This window comes from Brachyhypopomus gauderio, chromosome 2 (assembly GCF_052324685.1).
Source record: "Brachyhypopomus gauderio isolate BG-103 chromosome 2, BGAUD_0.2, whole genome shotgun sequence".
NCBI lineage: Eukaryota > Metazoa > Chordata > Actinopteri > Gymnotiformes > Hypopomidae > Brachyhypopomus > Brachyhypopomus gauderio.
The window spans coordinates 6,361,236-6,377,999 of record NC_135212.1 but is presented as its reverse complement, the minus strand read 5'-3'; the positions used below and the strand labels follow the sequence as shown (position 1 = coordinate 6,377,999).

The following is a 16,764-nucleotide window of genomic DNA, read 5'->3' as shown; positions in this document are numbered from 1 at the left end:
GTTATTTATTTCCAATTAATTTAGGAATATGCTCTGGCCCTGTCATCAGAGATCACAACAGAGAGATGGATGGTGAAGGGATGGATGATGAAGGGATGGATGGAGAGGTTCTTCCAAAAACAGGGCTAGAAAGAGAAACATGGCTTCCATTTCCTACACTCTCCTCATCAGTGAATCTGTGTCCTCTGTCCTCCAGACCTGCCCCCTGCCCTCTGGCTAATGGAAGCACTGGGTTGCCACAGGAAAGAATTAAGAACTGGTGATGGAGGAAAACTCACCTAGATCCAGACCTAAGCTCATATCTCAGCTCAGACCTCAGCTCAGACCTCATCTCAGACCTCATCTCAGACCTCAGCTCAGACCTCAGCTCATATCTCAGCTCAGCCCTTAGCTTATATGTCATATCAGTCTCCTTTCCAAGAGCTCTCTGTGATGTGACACCTGCAAAGTCATCATACAACAGAGAACATTTTGAATTATTAGCATCTGATTCACACAAGCTCTTCAATGCTTTTCTGTCCTTAATGTCTCTTCTTAAATACCCTCTCCTCCCTCCCCTCTCCTCTCTACCACAGACGATTTCATCACCTTCTTTGAGGAGAACTTTGCAGGAGTCTTTTGTCTCTGTTTCCACTCTTCCTGCCGTGATCACACCCCTATATCCAACCCTCTCTGCAGAAAAGATCTTTCAACATCTAGCAATCCAACTACATGGCCACTGGATCCCAATCCTTTCACTTTAGTCCTGGTGATTTTGAGGGATCTGCTTCCATTCATCTCTACCATCAACAACTCCTCATCCTCAGGACAGGTACTTACTGTATTCAAGACCGCTAGGCTGTACTGTACCAACTCTAAAGGCCACACTCGACAGCTCCGACATTAACAACTACACACTCAGAATCACTTCTCTCTCCTCTCCAAAGTTCTTGAATGAACAGGATACAATTATCTCTTTTCCTCATCCAGAACCGTTCCAACAATGATCTAGTGGAGTGATAGTTATTTTTCCTTCATGAATGCTTTCATGTTCATTTAAACAAAAATAAATACAAGTGGTTAGTTTTGAATGCAAGACATGTTTTCCTCATCATCATTCTAAAATGCACTGACTTAAAGGGATTTGCCAGTTTGAACTGACCTTTCAAAACACCTACTTCCTGTCTCAGTAGGCTGTGTGCTTCCAAACCCCGACCCTTCTGCAGGGCAATTAGCCCCCCACACGTGCTGGGACCCGACACCTGTCTCTGCTGCTCACCTCGGACCACAACAGTTTTACAGCGGAGGTAATCTTTAAGGCTAATCCCTAAAACCCGAAGATCTGCAGGTTGTGGCAGTAGGTTGCATCAGTGTTAATTTGTGAATATGGTGAATATGGTGATCTCTGCTTGTTTTATGGCTGTAATTACATTACATGCTTTAGAACATCCCAAAGAATTTTAATTAATTATGAGTAAATTTAAGTCTTGGTTTCCATGTTCAACCCATTGTACACATGAAACACAAACGGCCAATCAGGACTGTAGGTGGGATTGTGATTATGTAAAATTATCATTTCTATCTGAAATAACTAAACCAACATAAATATGGCACATGCTGATTTTCATAAACTGAGGGTTGTTGCATATCTGAAAATGGTTCTTAACAGGTTTCTGAGGTCAGATGAAAACTAGTTTGGCAACATAAGAAGACATGCAGAATTATGTCAATGTTAGGACAGACGTCTACTGCATCTGCATTCTGAAGACACATTTTAGCAATACAGTTAATAACTGACACTAATTTATTTTACAATTCATATTAATTTTATACTGTGTGCTATATTTGCAACAAAAACACTAAAACAATGAAGCAAACCAAGGGCATACACCCAAAAGACACCAAATGCAGTAAATTCATTAAGTATGTATTAAAATGGCACAATACATGCAGATATATAGATGAAAAATGCATGAACTCACTTCTGCCTTGGGTCATGTCATGGTAAAAGCCAATAACATTTGTGACTGGTTCAAGAGTCTAAACCTTCTTTAAATGTCAAATAAGTTAATATGTTCTTGGCGATGATGGGGGTGTTCAAAATAGGGCCTGTTTAAATTTGTAAACACTTGTAGGTCAAATTAAAGCAGGGCTGCAAACATGGGAAGACACAGGGCCAGGTGAATATGGGTGTGTGGATGTGTGTGCATATGGGTGTGTGTGTGTGAGATGTGCGTACGTACATGCATTTTGCGCACACAAAATACTTTTTTGTATGGGCTACTGTACACAGAAAAAAACATAACTAAATATTTTCCCCAGATCTATGGCATTAATTTCTGTTTCCACACAATTTTGATTCAATTTGTATTTAGGTACAATATACAAGGCAAACAGTTCTAATGATACATGTAAAAAAATATATGTCATTTTACAATATTCATACAGTACCATGTGACAAATGATGTGATGAGATAATACAACAAATATACATCAAAAGACATTCTCTTCACTCAAAGACTGAGGCTGCGCACTGGGCGTCATGTCGTCTGTTGTAAAGCAGCTTTTATATCAAATTACAAACTGAGTAGAGTACAATACTTAATCAGGTTCAAAGTGCAGACAATTTGGAAACAAATAATAAAACCTCAAATGAAGCCCTAGCCTCCTCCAGTGCGTCATACACCGCTGGGCGACACGTTTTCCAGTAGCTCATTATGAAGCCGTCCTTCCAGCAATCCTGTCAGATTAAATCTGGAGACCAACCTGCCACTCTCTAAGCTGGCTCTGATTAAGGACCAGCACTTCTTGTTTTATGATAGTTCATCTCTATACTGACAAAGAAAAACACACATTCATCCAGGAAAAACCTCACCTGATCAAGAAAAGGTGGTGTGATTCTCACCAGGGTTAAGACATGGCAGGGAAGAGTATGGCCACTGTGTCGATGGTAGTATGCTGTTTACTTGTCCTGTAATACTATGTAAACATTTATTTTGTTATTGCACTGTTAATTGGTCCGATTTTATATGTAAGGTATATTCTATATGGTGGGAGTGGGTGGGAGTGGGGTGGTAGTGGATGTGGGGGTGCATGGGGGGGTAGGGATGAGGGTAGGGATGGGGTGGATGTGGTTGTGAGGTTGGATGTGGGGTGGTTGTGTGGGTGGAGGAGGGGTGGATGTGAGGACGTGGGAAGGGGGTACATGTGGGGGTGGAGGTGATATTGTTGTGAATGAGAACTGGGGGAGAACCAAAACAAAATCCAATTTACTTGGACAATATTGTGCTGAGGCAAAATAGAGCCACGAGAAAAAACGAAGAGGTCTACCTCGCTTACCACTGTACCGTCCAATCACGACCCTGCGCAGGACGTGTGAGGGGAGAGATGGGGCCATGCTTTCAAAGAAACACACCGACAAACTACACACTGCAATCTCGAAACACTAGTCTAAAGGTGACCCTCCGGGCCTAAGGTTGATTGAATAAAATGACATTTTTGCTACCACTCAAAGGGAAGACAATAAGAACAACTGCCGACTAAATTCATGCCACAATACATTGTATATTCAGTGCTGAATTGACCATGTGCTTGCTAATGTGACGGAATGATAAAATAAACTGTAAACTACAAAAAAATCAGGGAAAAAAGATTAGAAATCAAAGTAACAACAACAACAACAGCAACAACAAACCTTTGCATGGAAATGCTTAATTTGTGAGGCAGAGGTGTCAGCATGTCATGGGCAAGTGACTACACTTCCAAGGACTACGGCTGAAAATGAGTAATCTGCTGTGAACAAAACCTGGACAGCCCGGCTGCTAGGGGTTTCAGCTGAAGAGATATGGAATAATCAGGGGGAGAAAGGATTAGCCAGAAAGTATTCTCATTCTTGAAGTGTTGGAGGTGAAGTCATCAGAAAAATATGCTTCTTTGACATTTGGCATGTACTACCTTATATATTTAAAGTGTGAACCAAAGGGTTCTCTGATATTAAAAAAAGAATAAATAATATTATAAATAGAAATCGGAATAAATAGTGAAACAAACAGAGCAAACTGAACAACCAATTGTTGTGCCATTGTGTGATGGTTACTGTAACGATCCGCATCAGTTCTTACTGACTTGGAGTCTGTGTAGTCCATAGGCTTATACTTCTGATGATCAACCATTCTTTCTGGTTGGCCGTAACAACGATACGAACACACTCTATGTCAAAAGCGATCTTATGGTCCACGTGGTTGACCTCGATGTTCCCGTTTTTGAATTCGCCCAGCGTGATGTAGGAGGAGCACTGCCTCCCTTTTTTGGTGCCTACCACTTTCTCTCCAACTTCCAGAGCTCCGTGATGCAAAACGTCATTCTGCCGATCGTCCGTCCCGGTGGCGATCTTGATTTTGCTGATCTTGGTGGCCTTGTTGAAGACTATGATGTAGAAATCACCGGTGGAAGGGGCTTTACCCCAGAAGTATTCATCCACGCTGCTGTAAGCTTTGGCTGCATCGTAGCTCTCAAACACATTTATGTTCGTGTACAGCGTTGCAGGTGGGTTGTCTGGAATATCAAGAGAGTCTTCCTCAAAATCGTCATCTTTCAGTTTATTCTCAGCCCCTTTGTAAGACGAGTAGTATCCCATGTGCTGGAAGAGAGATGGTTTGAAGCGGATCACATCCTTCTGGGCCAGGAGGCCCCGAAAATGGATCAACAGCCAATCGCAAGGCATCTCCTGATAGAACATGAGCAGGAAGTGTGCGAGTCGGGAAAGATCTCGAGAGTGGTAAAGCTTCCCGATGTAACCCAGCTTGGAGAACTCCAGCGTCACCCAGTACGAGCCCTCTCTTGACGCAATCACCTTCTTCAGGGCAGTGAGGAAGTTCCGTGAGCATCGCACATCATCCTCCAGCATCATGTAGAAGTGGGAGAGGTTGGTGCAGAAGTTGAGCAGGAAGGCGTAGTCCACGTTCTGTTTGGAGCGAAACCTCACTCGGTCCTCGGGGTCGTTGTAGTTCCGCTTCAGCCCGTCCAGGGATGGGTAATACTCCTCGGGCGCATGGATAACCAGAAGACGGCCTGCGATAATATGGTGGCCAAACTTCCTGGAAATCTCCTGGACCAAGCTCTCACACCAAGCCAGGTCAAAGTCCGCCAGGTGGACCACCACTATGATCTCTTTGAGCTCCTCATAGCTTGACTGGTCAAAAATGGATTTGATGGTCTCCAAAAGGTAGTTGCCTCGTTTCCTTTTCACTGATGACAAGCCAATTGTGAGATACTCTAATAAAGGACAAAAAAAGATGTAAGTAAAGGCTTTATCCAAAACCACTCACATATAAGTATTATCATGGCACAGTCCTCTGCATGTTTTATTTTGTCAAACTAAATTCACAACTTCAGTTCTTTTAAAGAATTATTCCTTTTCTTGAACCTTGTTCAAAAGAGACACCACACAACGTTCTTTATGAGCTACATCATACACAAAAGAATAAATAAACCATACTTTTTCGAGGCAAAGGTGTTCCAGCCAGGTAGCGATATGTCACATTAATAGCTCCAGAGAAATTGGTGATGTCTTTGAAGGTGTGAACGTATCGCTCAGAATTCAGCGGGTGCAGAGAGGCCTCTCTTAACTGACGTTTATCCTCCTCCTGCAACGAGAACAGCATACTCACATTCGCATTGATAATATTGGTGGGTAGCAGATCTCTTTGATTACAATAAAGATCTGCTAGATTACAATAAAGATCTGCTTGATTACAGTAAAGATCTGCTTGATTACAGTAAAGACAGCCTCTTTAAAAACACCATGAAGCAATACTATGCAATCAAATAATACACAAAAGTGAAATACTGCCGCACTTTTAAACTGATGGAAGAGGCTCCCTTTTTGGGTTTTTATTTTGTCTGTTATCGAGTTTCCTCCAAGCACACTCAGCATATCCAACAGCTTGAGGCTGGAGTTTGATAAATGGTTAGTTTTACTCAAACAGATGCCATGTTGGCCAAGCTAAACCATGAATGCAACAGCCGGCTGCTGTGGGTGATGAATGTAGCTGACTGTGTTGTGACTGGTGACTGCAGATCAAATGTAAACTTCACAGATTACAGATTCTGTTCCAGACAGCACACTTGTTTATTTACCCCAGTGTGGACTCAGGAGTAGTTTTTATGTAGCTGGGCTGTAGACTCAAGGAAAATGACACATTCTTATTTCTCCAGTGTGTGTTAACAGACCCTCCATAAGAATAGCAAAACAAGGCCATGGATTGCAACATAATTTTCTCAATTTTAAATTAATTTAGTTTTTCAACATTATTTAGTATAATACAATTTCAGTTGACTAAAAGATCCATTGTAATACTTTTTAATATGGCCAGAGTACACACATTACTAATAATGGCTCAAAATCCTCAGAAATCCAGTTAGTCAAAAACTCTTAAATAATTCAAAATACAAATGCATGACATGTTATGATCCCAGTGTTTTGATCATAAACTTGGCCTCATAAATTACAGATGAGCCTCCCGAATTTTGACAGCATCATAAAATTTTAAGCATGATGCAGCTGGCGTACTGATAATTATACATATGCAACTCAACATCAATATCAACACATATGATTACACCAACTTTATACCATGTCTTGTGAAAATGTGAAAGCTACTTTAACAGATTTGCTCATTTAAAAAAGTAAATAAATAAATAATGAGACTGCGACTGGAAGCAACGCTCCCAGACAGGGTCCCAGCTGTGAAGGATGCTTCTGTATTTACGCGTCATAGCAGTCTTCCACCTGTCTTCAGAAACAGCCTGGATATATGCATTATAACCTGTGAAGCCATTTCATTTACACATCTCCCAGTGAAGGGGAATAATACACTATTTGAGCCTTGTCAACTTGCACAATATTTTTACAGTCTATTAGACAAGTATCGTTCCCTTACGCGGTTTGGTTATTTATCAAAAGCTGCCTGTCCAGGAGTGCATGGCCCTGACGCTGTTCAGTAGCTAAGCAGCAGAGGGGAAGGTTATATAAATGTGCTCTGCTGGTCTGTGCTTGTGTAACCTGGACGGTAAGGATGAGCACCCACAAGCACATAGCCGTCCTCCATGTAGAGGTTTATGAAGAGCAGGAAGGTGATGAGCACCACCAGGAAGGGTATGGTGGAGCGCTTCCGGAAACATCTCATCTTTTCCAAGAACTTCAGCAGAGCCCTCATGGTGGGGACGCTACCTGTCAGATCTGCCAACAGAGAAACACAGACAACATTGGTGTGAAAACAGAACTACAACCATCACCATGCAGTTAAATATAGTAAACCCCCCCCCCCCCCCCCCCCCTCACCATTCCACCCCAAACCCCCTGGCAACACCAAGCGTTAAGAAACTCTGTTGATTCATTTGGTTGAAATAGATTTTAACCAAATATCCATGATATGTACTGGGATCAAAGTTTCTGCAGTGAAAAGCTTTGTAGGCAGAAACCCTGTGCAGATCACTGGTCCACAAACACGTGTCTGCTGCTGTCTGTGACTAGCATGTGTAATAGTTCGCCAAGAAAGAGGATGACAAAGTAGAAAAGAGATGCAAATTCACAATAATCATTATAAGAAGCTTATTTCTTTGGTGCAGAATCACAACAATACTGTCAAAATCAACTTTACTGTGTAAAATATAATGTAGAACATTTGTTTTCTGTTCATTTTGATTTAAAATGATCTGGCTTAGTGTCATGAAATCTCAGTTGAGCCACGTTATTATCTCGGCATCGTGTGACAAAAGAAATGCACAAAGGTTTTCTGATTTTGTCATTAGGAATATATGTTTGGTCTTATTGACTAAAACAAGCATATTATTACTAAAATTATTATTTAAAAAATGAAGCAGCTTGTAGGAAAACATAAATTTTTTCATATTTCCACTTTCAAAAAGTGGTAGTAACACCAACAACCATTTCAAAAAGTGCTCCCCACATATATCACATCACACCACACCACTGACTCATCACTGACTTTATCGAGGCACACTCATCATTAGCAGACTCAACCCAGAGCGAATCATCTGTCCGTTTTCCCTCCAATATGGGTAGAAATGGAAAACTAACCCTTAGAGTTATTAGGAGGATGGAGTCTGATTATTTTAGACTGAATGGAGTCTGATTACTTCAGCAGCCAAGAAGTGGATGTTGCAGTTACAATCTTTGAGCCCAGATGAAAACACTGCAATTGCATCAGAGGGACATTGACTGTTTTCTAACGTCATATTACACTGAATAAGAGAAGAATGGCAATAAAATGAGCATGTTCTTGAGAGCCCTTATGTAAGGTCTTTTTTCACTGCTAACCACCAGGGACTACTAACAGAACACAGCACACCCACCTGGTAGATTCCTGGGCCAGATATGCATTGACCCGACTGACCAACATTCTGTTACAGCAGGAGAGAGGGCAGTCAATTGCTCCCTAAACAAATGGCAGATAATGTATTCACACCACACCTTTAAGCATTTCAGTATTTCTGCCACTAGGGTGCACACACCAGTGTATTTTAGTGCCAGTCCCAAGCCCAGATAAATAGGGAGGGTTGCGTCAGGAAGGGCATCCGCTGTAAAAACTGCGCCAAATCAAGTGATGCAGATCAAAAACAGAAATTCCATACCAGATTGGTCGAGGCCCAGGTTAACAACGACCACCACTGGTGCTGTTGTCCAACAGGGCATTAGTGGAAATTGGACTACTGTTGGGACAAGGAGGAGGAGGGGGGGGGGGGGGATTCTGAAGCTGAAGGAGAGGAGGCAGAGCAGGAAGGTAGAGGTTAGAGTTGGTACGTTGAATGTGGGCTCTATGACAGGTAAAGGGAGAGAGCTAGCTGATGCGATAGAGAGGAGGAAGATAGATATACTATGTGTACAGGAGACCAAGTGGAAGGGGAGCAAGGCCAGGAGCATTGGTGGTGGCTTCAAACTCTTCTATCATGGTGTAGACAGGAAGAGGTTGAGTAGGGGTAATCCTGAAGGATGAATTTAGTAAGAGTGTAGTGGAAGTAAAGAGAATAAGTGACAGGGTGATCTGTGTAAAGTTAGAGATTGATGGGGTGATGATGAATGTCATCAGTGCTTATGCTCCTCAGGTAGGTTGTGATTTGGAGGAGAAAGAGGAATTCTGGAGAGAGTTAGATGAAGTTGTTTTGCAGGTTCCTAAAGAAGAGAGAGTGGTTATTGGAGCAGATTTAAATGGACATGGTGGAGGGAACAGTGGTGATGAGGAGGTGTTGGGTAGATATGGTGTTAATGAAAGGAATACGGAAGGACAAACGGTGGTAGATTTTGCTAAAAGTATAAAGATGGCTGTAGTTAACACTTACTTTAAGAAAAAGGAAGAGCACAGGGTAACGTAAAAGAGTGGGGGAAGATGCACACAGGTCGACTATATCCTCTGTAGGAGACGAAACCTGAAAGAGGTTGGTGATTGCAAGGTGTTACCAGGGGAGAGTGTAACTAAGCAGCATAGGATGGTGATATGTAGGATGGTTTTGGAGGTGAAGAAGAGGAAGAGAGTGAGAGTGGAACCTAAGATCACGTGGTGGAAGTTAAAGGATGAGGACTGTGGTGTAAAATTCAGGGATGAGGTGAGGCAGGTACTGGGTAATGGTGGTGGTGTTCTGGATACCTGGGATGAGACTTCAAATGCAGTGAGGGATGTGGCTAGGAAGGTACTTGGTGTGACCTCAGGACAGAGGAAGATAGACAAGGAGTCGTGGTGGTGGAAGGAGGAAGTTCAGGAAAGTTTGAGAGGAAAGCGGTTGGCTAAAAAGAATTGGGATTTTCAGTGAGATGAAGAAAGTAGACAGAGGTACAAGGAGATGTGTCGTAAGGCAAAGAGAGCAGTGGCAGAAGCTAAAGAGAAGGCATATAGCAAGCTGTATGAGAAGTTGGACACTAAGGAAGGGGAAAAGGATCTGTACAGATTGGCCAGACAGAGAAACCGTGATGGGCAGGATGTGCAGCAGGTTAGGATGATAAAGGATAAAGGTGGTAGTGTGTTGTCTGGTGAGTAGGGCTGCCATGATTAGTCGACTAGTCACGATTATGTCGACTATTAAAATAGTCGACGACTAATTTAATAGTCGATGCGTCGTGTTTTTTTTTCTCTCCATACTGCTGCGGTCTCGTCTGCCTTTCTGTCCCTAACGCACATGCGCAGTAGTGGAAACCGAGGTAGACAGTGGACGACATCCCAGGACATTACACAGACTGGTATCATGGCTACCCGGCTACGGAACTCAAAAGTGTGGGATCATTTTCCGTAACCGGGTTCCGAAACGCGTGCAATATCTGCAAGGCAGAACTTTCTTTCCACGGCAGCACAACCGCGATGTACGAGCACCTGAAGCATGTTGTGGCTTATTGTGACAATGATGAAGAGGGACCGTCATCTCTGTAATCTAAATCGCTAGTTAGCTGCTAACGTTACTGTAAACAGAGCGTTAACTTTGTACTTACTTATCGTGGTAACTGTAAAAGTTAACATTAGTGATGGCGATTTGTTTCATTAGCCTTAGCACGCATTCGTGTGTTTTCTGTAACGTCAGTGAGACCAAAACTTTATTTTTGTGAATAATTCCTTAGTTTCAGGTACCTACCTAATTTGATTTATATGTAGCTACGTTTGATGCCAGAGACAGATGAAAGAAAGAAAAACCTAAAAAAAAAAATTCTTTATTAATGTATTTATTTTTGCATTGTTTAAGCCAGTGCCTTATACTTATTTTAATAATTGTTGCAACAAGTTGCATATTTCATTAAAGGTTTAATGAACTATGATCTTAATTGTTTTTATTTTTAGCTGAAATCTAATGATGATTATATAATAGCAGTTGAATTCTAGTGTGATAAGCTGTATGTTTCATATTCAATTAACGCACGATCCGATTAGTCGACTAATCATAAAAATTAATCGGTGATTAGTCGACTATAAAAATAATCGTTTGTGGCAGCCCTACTGGTGAGTAGAGTGTCTTGGGAAGGTGGAAGGAGTATTTTGAGGAACTGTTGAATCAAGAGAATGAAAGGGAAAGAAGGTTAAAAGAGGTAGAGGTTGTGAATCAGGAAGTGCCCCAGGTGAGCAAGGTGGAAGTAAAGGCTGCAATTTGGAGAATGAAGTGTGGTAAGGCAGTTGGACCGGATGATATTCCAGTGGAGGCATGGAAATGTTTGGGAGAGACAGCAGTGGAGTTTTTTACTGGGTTATTTAATAGAATCTTGGAAGGTCAGAAGATGCCTGAGGAGTGGAGACGAAGCATAATGGTGCCAATTTTCAAGAATAAGGGTGACGTTCAGAGCTGTAGTAATTACAGGGGAATAAAGTTGATCAGTCACAGCTTGAAAATCTGGGAAAGAGTAGTGGAAGCTAGGCTTACACTGTAAAAAACAGAACTTAAAATTGCTCACCTTACTATGATTTTTAGTTTAGCTGAGCCAAAAATAATTAATTGCACCATAAACTATAACAAAGTAATTAGATCGGCTTACTTTATTGAGTTTCTTGTTAAAAGTTGATCTGACCTTACAACCTGCATTGTCAAAACATACAAATTGTAGTTGAACCCTAGTTAAGGCCAAGCCAACTCCTCTGCGCATGCTCAATTTGACTCCTTAGTTGAGAACGGGGCGGGGTTTGCGATTTCTGCCAGAATTTGACTCCGGACAACTTGAAATGGATTTCACCTGCAGCAAGCAGTGACCTACGCTACTCTGAACTGAATATTAACGTCCAAATGTGTTTTGTCATTTGTCTTATATGACCCAACTTCAGTTTCTTAGTATAGAATTTTGAGATTTATGTACATGTGAAATACATACCAGTCAAGTTTTGTATTTAATAATACGAGACATTTCCCGTATCTGACGTAATCACGTATCGCGTAATTTGCATAATCGGTTATTTGCATATAGCTGCAATCGAGGCTGTAGGAGAGACGAAAACATCTTTGGAGTGGCAAAAAGTGAAGAAAAAACACCCCAAATATGTTTTGAACTACAAATGTGACCCGCGAGTTTTCAATTGTTATTTTTTTTAAAAGCATTCATGTGCCGCGCCATACAGAATTCTGTCACTAGCCTCGCGAGAACTGCCATCAGCAGTAGTCTGGGTAGCAGTTCTCGCGAGGCTAGTGACAGAATTCTGTTTGGAGCGGCACATGAATGCTTTAAAAAAAATAACAATTGAAAACTGAAAATACGGGAAAATACTGGAAAATAAAATACGGGATAACGCCGGGACAGAGCGGTAAAATACAGGACTTTCCCGGCCAAAACGGGACACTTGACAGGCATGGAAATATACATTATCTGAACAAGATATTGTAGCGTCGGGGTGACGTCATTACCCATGAGCCCTTGCGGCTCCGGCCCTGTTATGCGTATTATGTGGTGTTTATGTCTGTATAGTGTTATATATTATTGATTATTAATTGTGTGTTATTAGTTAAGTCACCCCGGTCCATTTTTTTATGTACATGTGCATTATCCGAGTTTCCCATCCATGTATGTGTAACATTGTCATCTTCATGACCTCCCCTTGTGTTTCATGTGTAAGGCCAAGTTAGTTAGCCTCGAGTTTTATCTAATTGTGCCCGTGCGAGCCAATTTTTTTGCGAGGTGAGAATTAAAATCTCTGTTCTTGATAAGATTGGACTTGTCTGTGGCTTTTTTCTCCCACACCATGCCACAATATAATAAGTTGGCACAACTTTAAAAAACTTGGCTTTCCTGGTATGTAACTTACATTTTGAGGTTCATATACATGGGCAAGATTAGCATAACTTGAATCATTTGGAATTATTTGTAGGCAATACTTAAAATCTGAAGTTTATATACCTGTGAAAAATAAATAATTGGAACAAGAAATAATAAGTTGGCTCAACTGAGTGAATTTCTTAAAAACTTATTGAGTTGGGATCAAAACTCAAAAATCGAGTGCAGTAAGTTGCCTTGAAATTTTGAGTTTTCTCAACTTTTTCTTTTTTACAGTGTAGAGGAGAGGTAGATAGAGATCTGTGAGCAACAGTATGGTTTCATACCAGCTAAGTGCACCACAGATGCTATGTTTGTTTTGAGAGTGTTAATGGAGAAGTTTGGGGTAGGACAGAAGGAGTTACATTGTGTGTTTGTTGACTTAGAGAAAGCTTATGAAAGAGTACTGAGACAGGAGCTGTGGTATTGTATGAGGAAGTCAGGAGTAGCTGAAAGGTATGTGAGGGTGGTGCAGGATATATATGAGAACAGTGTGACAGCAGTGAGATGTGCGGTAGGAATGACAGACGGGTTTAAAGTGGGGGTAGGACTACATCAGGGATCAGCCCTGAGTCCCTTCCTGTTCGCAATTGTCATGGACAGACTGACGGACGAGGTTAGGCAGGAGTCCCCTTGGACTATGATGTTTGCTGATGACATTGTGATCTGTAGTGAGAGTAGGGAGCAGGTGGAGGTGAGCTTGGAAAGATTGAGATATGCTTTGGAGAGCAGGGGACTGAAAGTGAGCAGGAGTAAAACAGAGTACGTATGTGTGAATGAGAGGGCAGACTGTGGACAGGTCCAGTTACAAGGAGTTGATTTGGTGAAGGTTGACGAGTTTACCTACTTAGGGTCGAGGGTACAGAGTAATGGAGGAAGTGAAAGAGAGGTAAAGAAGAGTGCAGGCAGGGTGGTGTGGATGGCATAAAGTGTCTGGGGTGATCTGTGATAAAAGGGTGTCGGCTAGAATGAAAGGAAAGATCTAAAGGACAGTAATGAGACCTGCTATATTGTATGGACTGGAGACAGTGGCACTGACAAAGAGACAGGTGAGGGAGATGGAGGTGTTGAGATTCACATTTGGAGTGACGAGGAAGGATAGGATCAGAAATGAGTTTATTAGAGGATCAGCACATGTAGCATGTTTTGGAGATAAAGTTAGAGAAGCGAGATTGAGATGGTTTGGACATGTACAGAGGAGGGAGGAGAGGTATATTGGTAGGAGGGTCTTGAGGATGGAACTTCCAGACAAGAGGAGGAGAGGTAGACCTAAGAGGAGGTTTATGGATGCAGTGGTAGAGGATATGAGAGTGACTGGTGTGTCAGTGGAGGACACTCAGGACAGGCTCAGATGGAGAAGTTTGATCTGCTGTGGCGACCCCTAAACGGGAAATAGCCAAAAGAAGAAGAAAGTATTTCTGTATATATCAGAAATAATGAACAAATGACATTTTTGCTCACAGTTTTTAAAACCCTATTATTATAATAATTATATAATATTTTAATTATAAATATATAATATTATATATATAATATTATAATTATAAAACTATTATAATAACTGACACTTGTGCATCAGTCTCTGGTTGAAGACATTTGCTCACCTGCTCTCTTTAACCAGGAACAATAGTGTATGATTCTTCTACAATAACAATATTGTATGATTATACTATAATAACAATAGTGTATGATTCTACTATTATAACAATAGTGAATGATTGGAAATCGAACAAATGTGGGAAGGGTTACAATGGCATATTTGATGATTTTATTATTCAACTTTTCCATTCTGCAAACACTGTGTTTGTGTAGCATTCATTACAAACACTGTGATCCTGGCATTCAGGATTCATAATACTGTTTTAGTGTGGCATTCAGTACAGACAAATACTGAGCGTGGCATTCAGTATTCACAAAGTCACTTGGCTTAAGAGAGCATGAACCGAGATATTATGTCATCTGCTGCGAAAATGGCTTCCGCAGCATGATAAATGGTTAATAAGCTGATCTCAAATCTAGCTAAAGTTTAGAAATGGTTCAGATAAAGTTTACAACTTTTTCTGTTCACCAAGAGAAATGCATTTAAAATTGATTTCCTTTACACTTTAGCAAAAGATCCTGAAGTCATAAAAAAGAGGTAATTCACACTAGCGTGCTAATCCTTTGGAGGATATCCACAATGTTGCAGCATCTCAACATTCTCCTGGACTAAAGCCCTGAGCCTTTCCTCACCAACTGTTCATAAACATAGAAATATAGAATCCGCACCAAAGAAAAATCACTTTGCCAGACCAATGGAGGTTTACTGCACAATTACACAAGTGAATGGTTTTTAAATTTTCTAGTTCATGCCGTTTTGCGTCTAACACGGCACCAGGATTGGGTCATGATAATGCAGATTAATGGTGAGGTTGGCGCTCCTCAGCTCTGTTCTGCTGGAGCTGCTCTGGGAACAGCCCTGATGTCACAGCTTCACACTCTAACTGCTGATGCAGTGGAATGGACTGGGGCAAAACTGAAGGTGACTCCTCTCACAATAGGCCAGCACAGCACAGCATGGATCCAGAAAGGTAGTGCAACAAAGTCCATGACCTCATGGTCTGCCCCTACACAAGAAGACCTCATGGTGTGCTCCTACAAGACAGGACCTCATGGTCTGCCCCTACACAAGAAGACCTCATGGTGTGCTCCTACAAGACAGGACCTCATGGTCTGCCCCTACACAAGAAGACCTCATGGTGTGCCCCTACAAGACAGGACCTCATGGTCTGCCCCTACACAAGAAGACCTCATGGTGTGCCCCTACAAGACAGGACCTCATGGTCTGCCCCTACACAAGAAGACCTCATGGTGTGCCCCTACAAGACAGGATCTCGTAGTCTGCCCCTGCCCCTATACAAGAGGATCTCATGATCTGGCACTACACAAGATGACTTCACTGTGTGAACCTACACAAGAGATGTTAGTCACCTCACCCTCTGAACCTACACTTTACAGTCTATAAAAATACATGGACTTTAGCCTGAGCTAAAGCTAACCTAATGCTAACACAAGCTTTGAACCCAGAGACACTCTGCAGGCAGATACCAATCTGAAGAAACTTGATCAAAAATTCTATTCTTTACTAATACATTCCTTATAGATCTAAGATTGTTTCAGACTTTCCAAAAACCTTGAAAATAATTAAAAAGGCTTTGGTTATGTTATCCATCCCCCTCAGATTTTCTTGTAAAATTGTGAAATGCATTTGAGATGGACTCACCACAAAATGTCCATTAGAAATGTAATACACTGAACCAGGCTCACCCTGAAGATTTGTGGAAGAAGGCTGAAAACAGTTGCGTGGTTGTTCATCGATAGTTAAATTCTCAAAGGTGAATTCTCAAAATTCATCGATTAATCCAACACACATTTCTTCTCTTACTCCAGTTTAGTTTTCACTGGTTAAATCACAAACATGCGTTGTATGTTGTACGTTTTGCTAATGCAGAACTGGTTAATTCAGGAACCACATTCAGCAAGAGAGTTCAGGTGGATCGTTTTTTGCCTTCTGCCAGCAAACTCCCTTCAAAAGAGCTTTGCTTGAGGGCTTTCTGGTAATAATGACCTTTGACCCCTTCTGACACTTCACTGCCAACAGCATGCAGTGACATACAGAAGAGCTCCAGACAGAGCAACTCCCAAGGATCAACTTCATCTCGGAAGGACAAAGGAGATCCAAACGGCTTCTTAGACTGCTGGCTCATCGGCGTGTCAACTGGTGTGAGCATACAGTGAACACAGCCCAGACAAAAGCCTGCACACATTGACCACATCTTTATCTTCACCCAGGATTCAACGATATCAGGTCAATGCAGGACTTGTAGTTACATGCAAATGAATGAATCATCATGCATCATCTACAGCTTTGGTCTCCATACACCTAGTCACGTTATTCTCTACATACACCTATTCACGCTATTCTTTACATACACCTATTCACGCTATTCTTTTAA

At 41.6% G+C, this 16,764-nt stretch overlaps 1 protein-coding gene across 3 annotated transcripts in view; it reads right to left on the bottom strand.

Moving 5' to 3' along the window:
- Nucleotides 1–1,799: 1,799 nt before the first annotated feature.
- The window catches only part of mgat4c (mgat4 family member C), a 121,505-nt gene continuing 106,540 nt past the window's right edge, over nt 1,800–16,764 (bottom strand). For 2 of the 3 annotated variants that reach the window (XM_076984563.1, XM_076984572.1), the window contains exons 3-5: nt 7,068–7,219; nt 5,477–5,624; nt 1,801–5,253 (exon numbers count right to left, since the gene is read on the bottom strand). In XM_076984563.1, coding sequence (XP_076840678.1) covers nt 4,097–5,253; nt 5,477–5,624; nt 7,068–7,196 — 1,434 coding nt within the window. In that variant the 5' untranslated portion in view covers nt 7,197–7,219 and the 3' untranslated portion in view covers nt 1,801–4,096. Of the gene's footprint in view, nt 5,254–5,476; nt 5,625–7,067; nt 7,220–16,764 lie in introns of all 3 variants that reach the window. The other variant, XM_076984578.1, reaches the window with a different exon arrangement.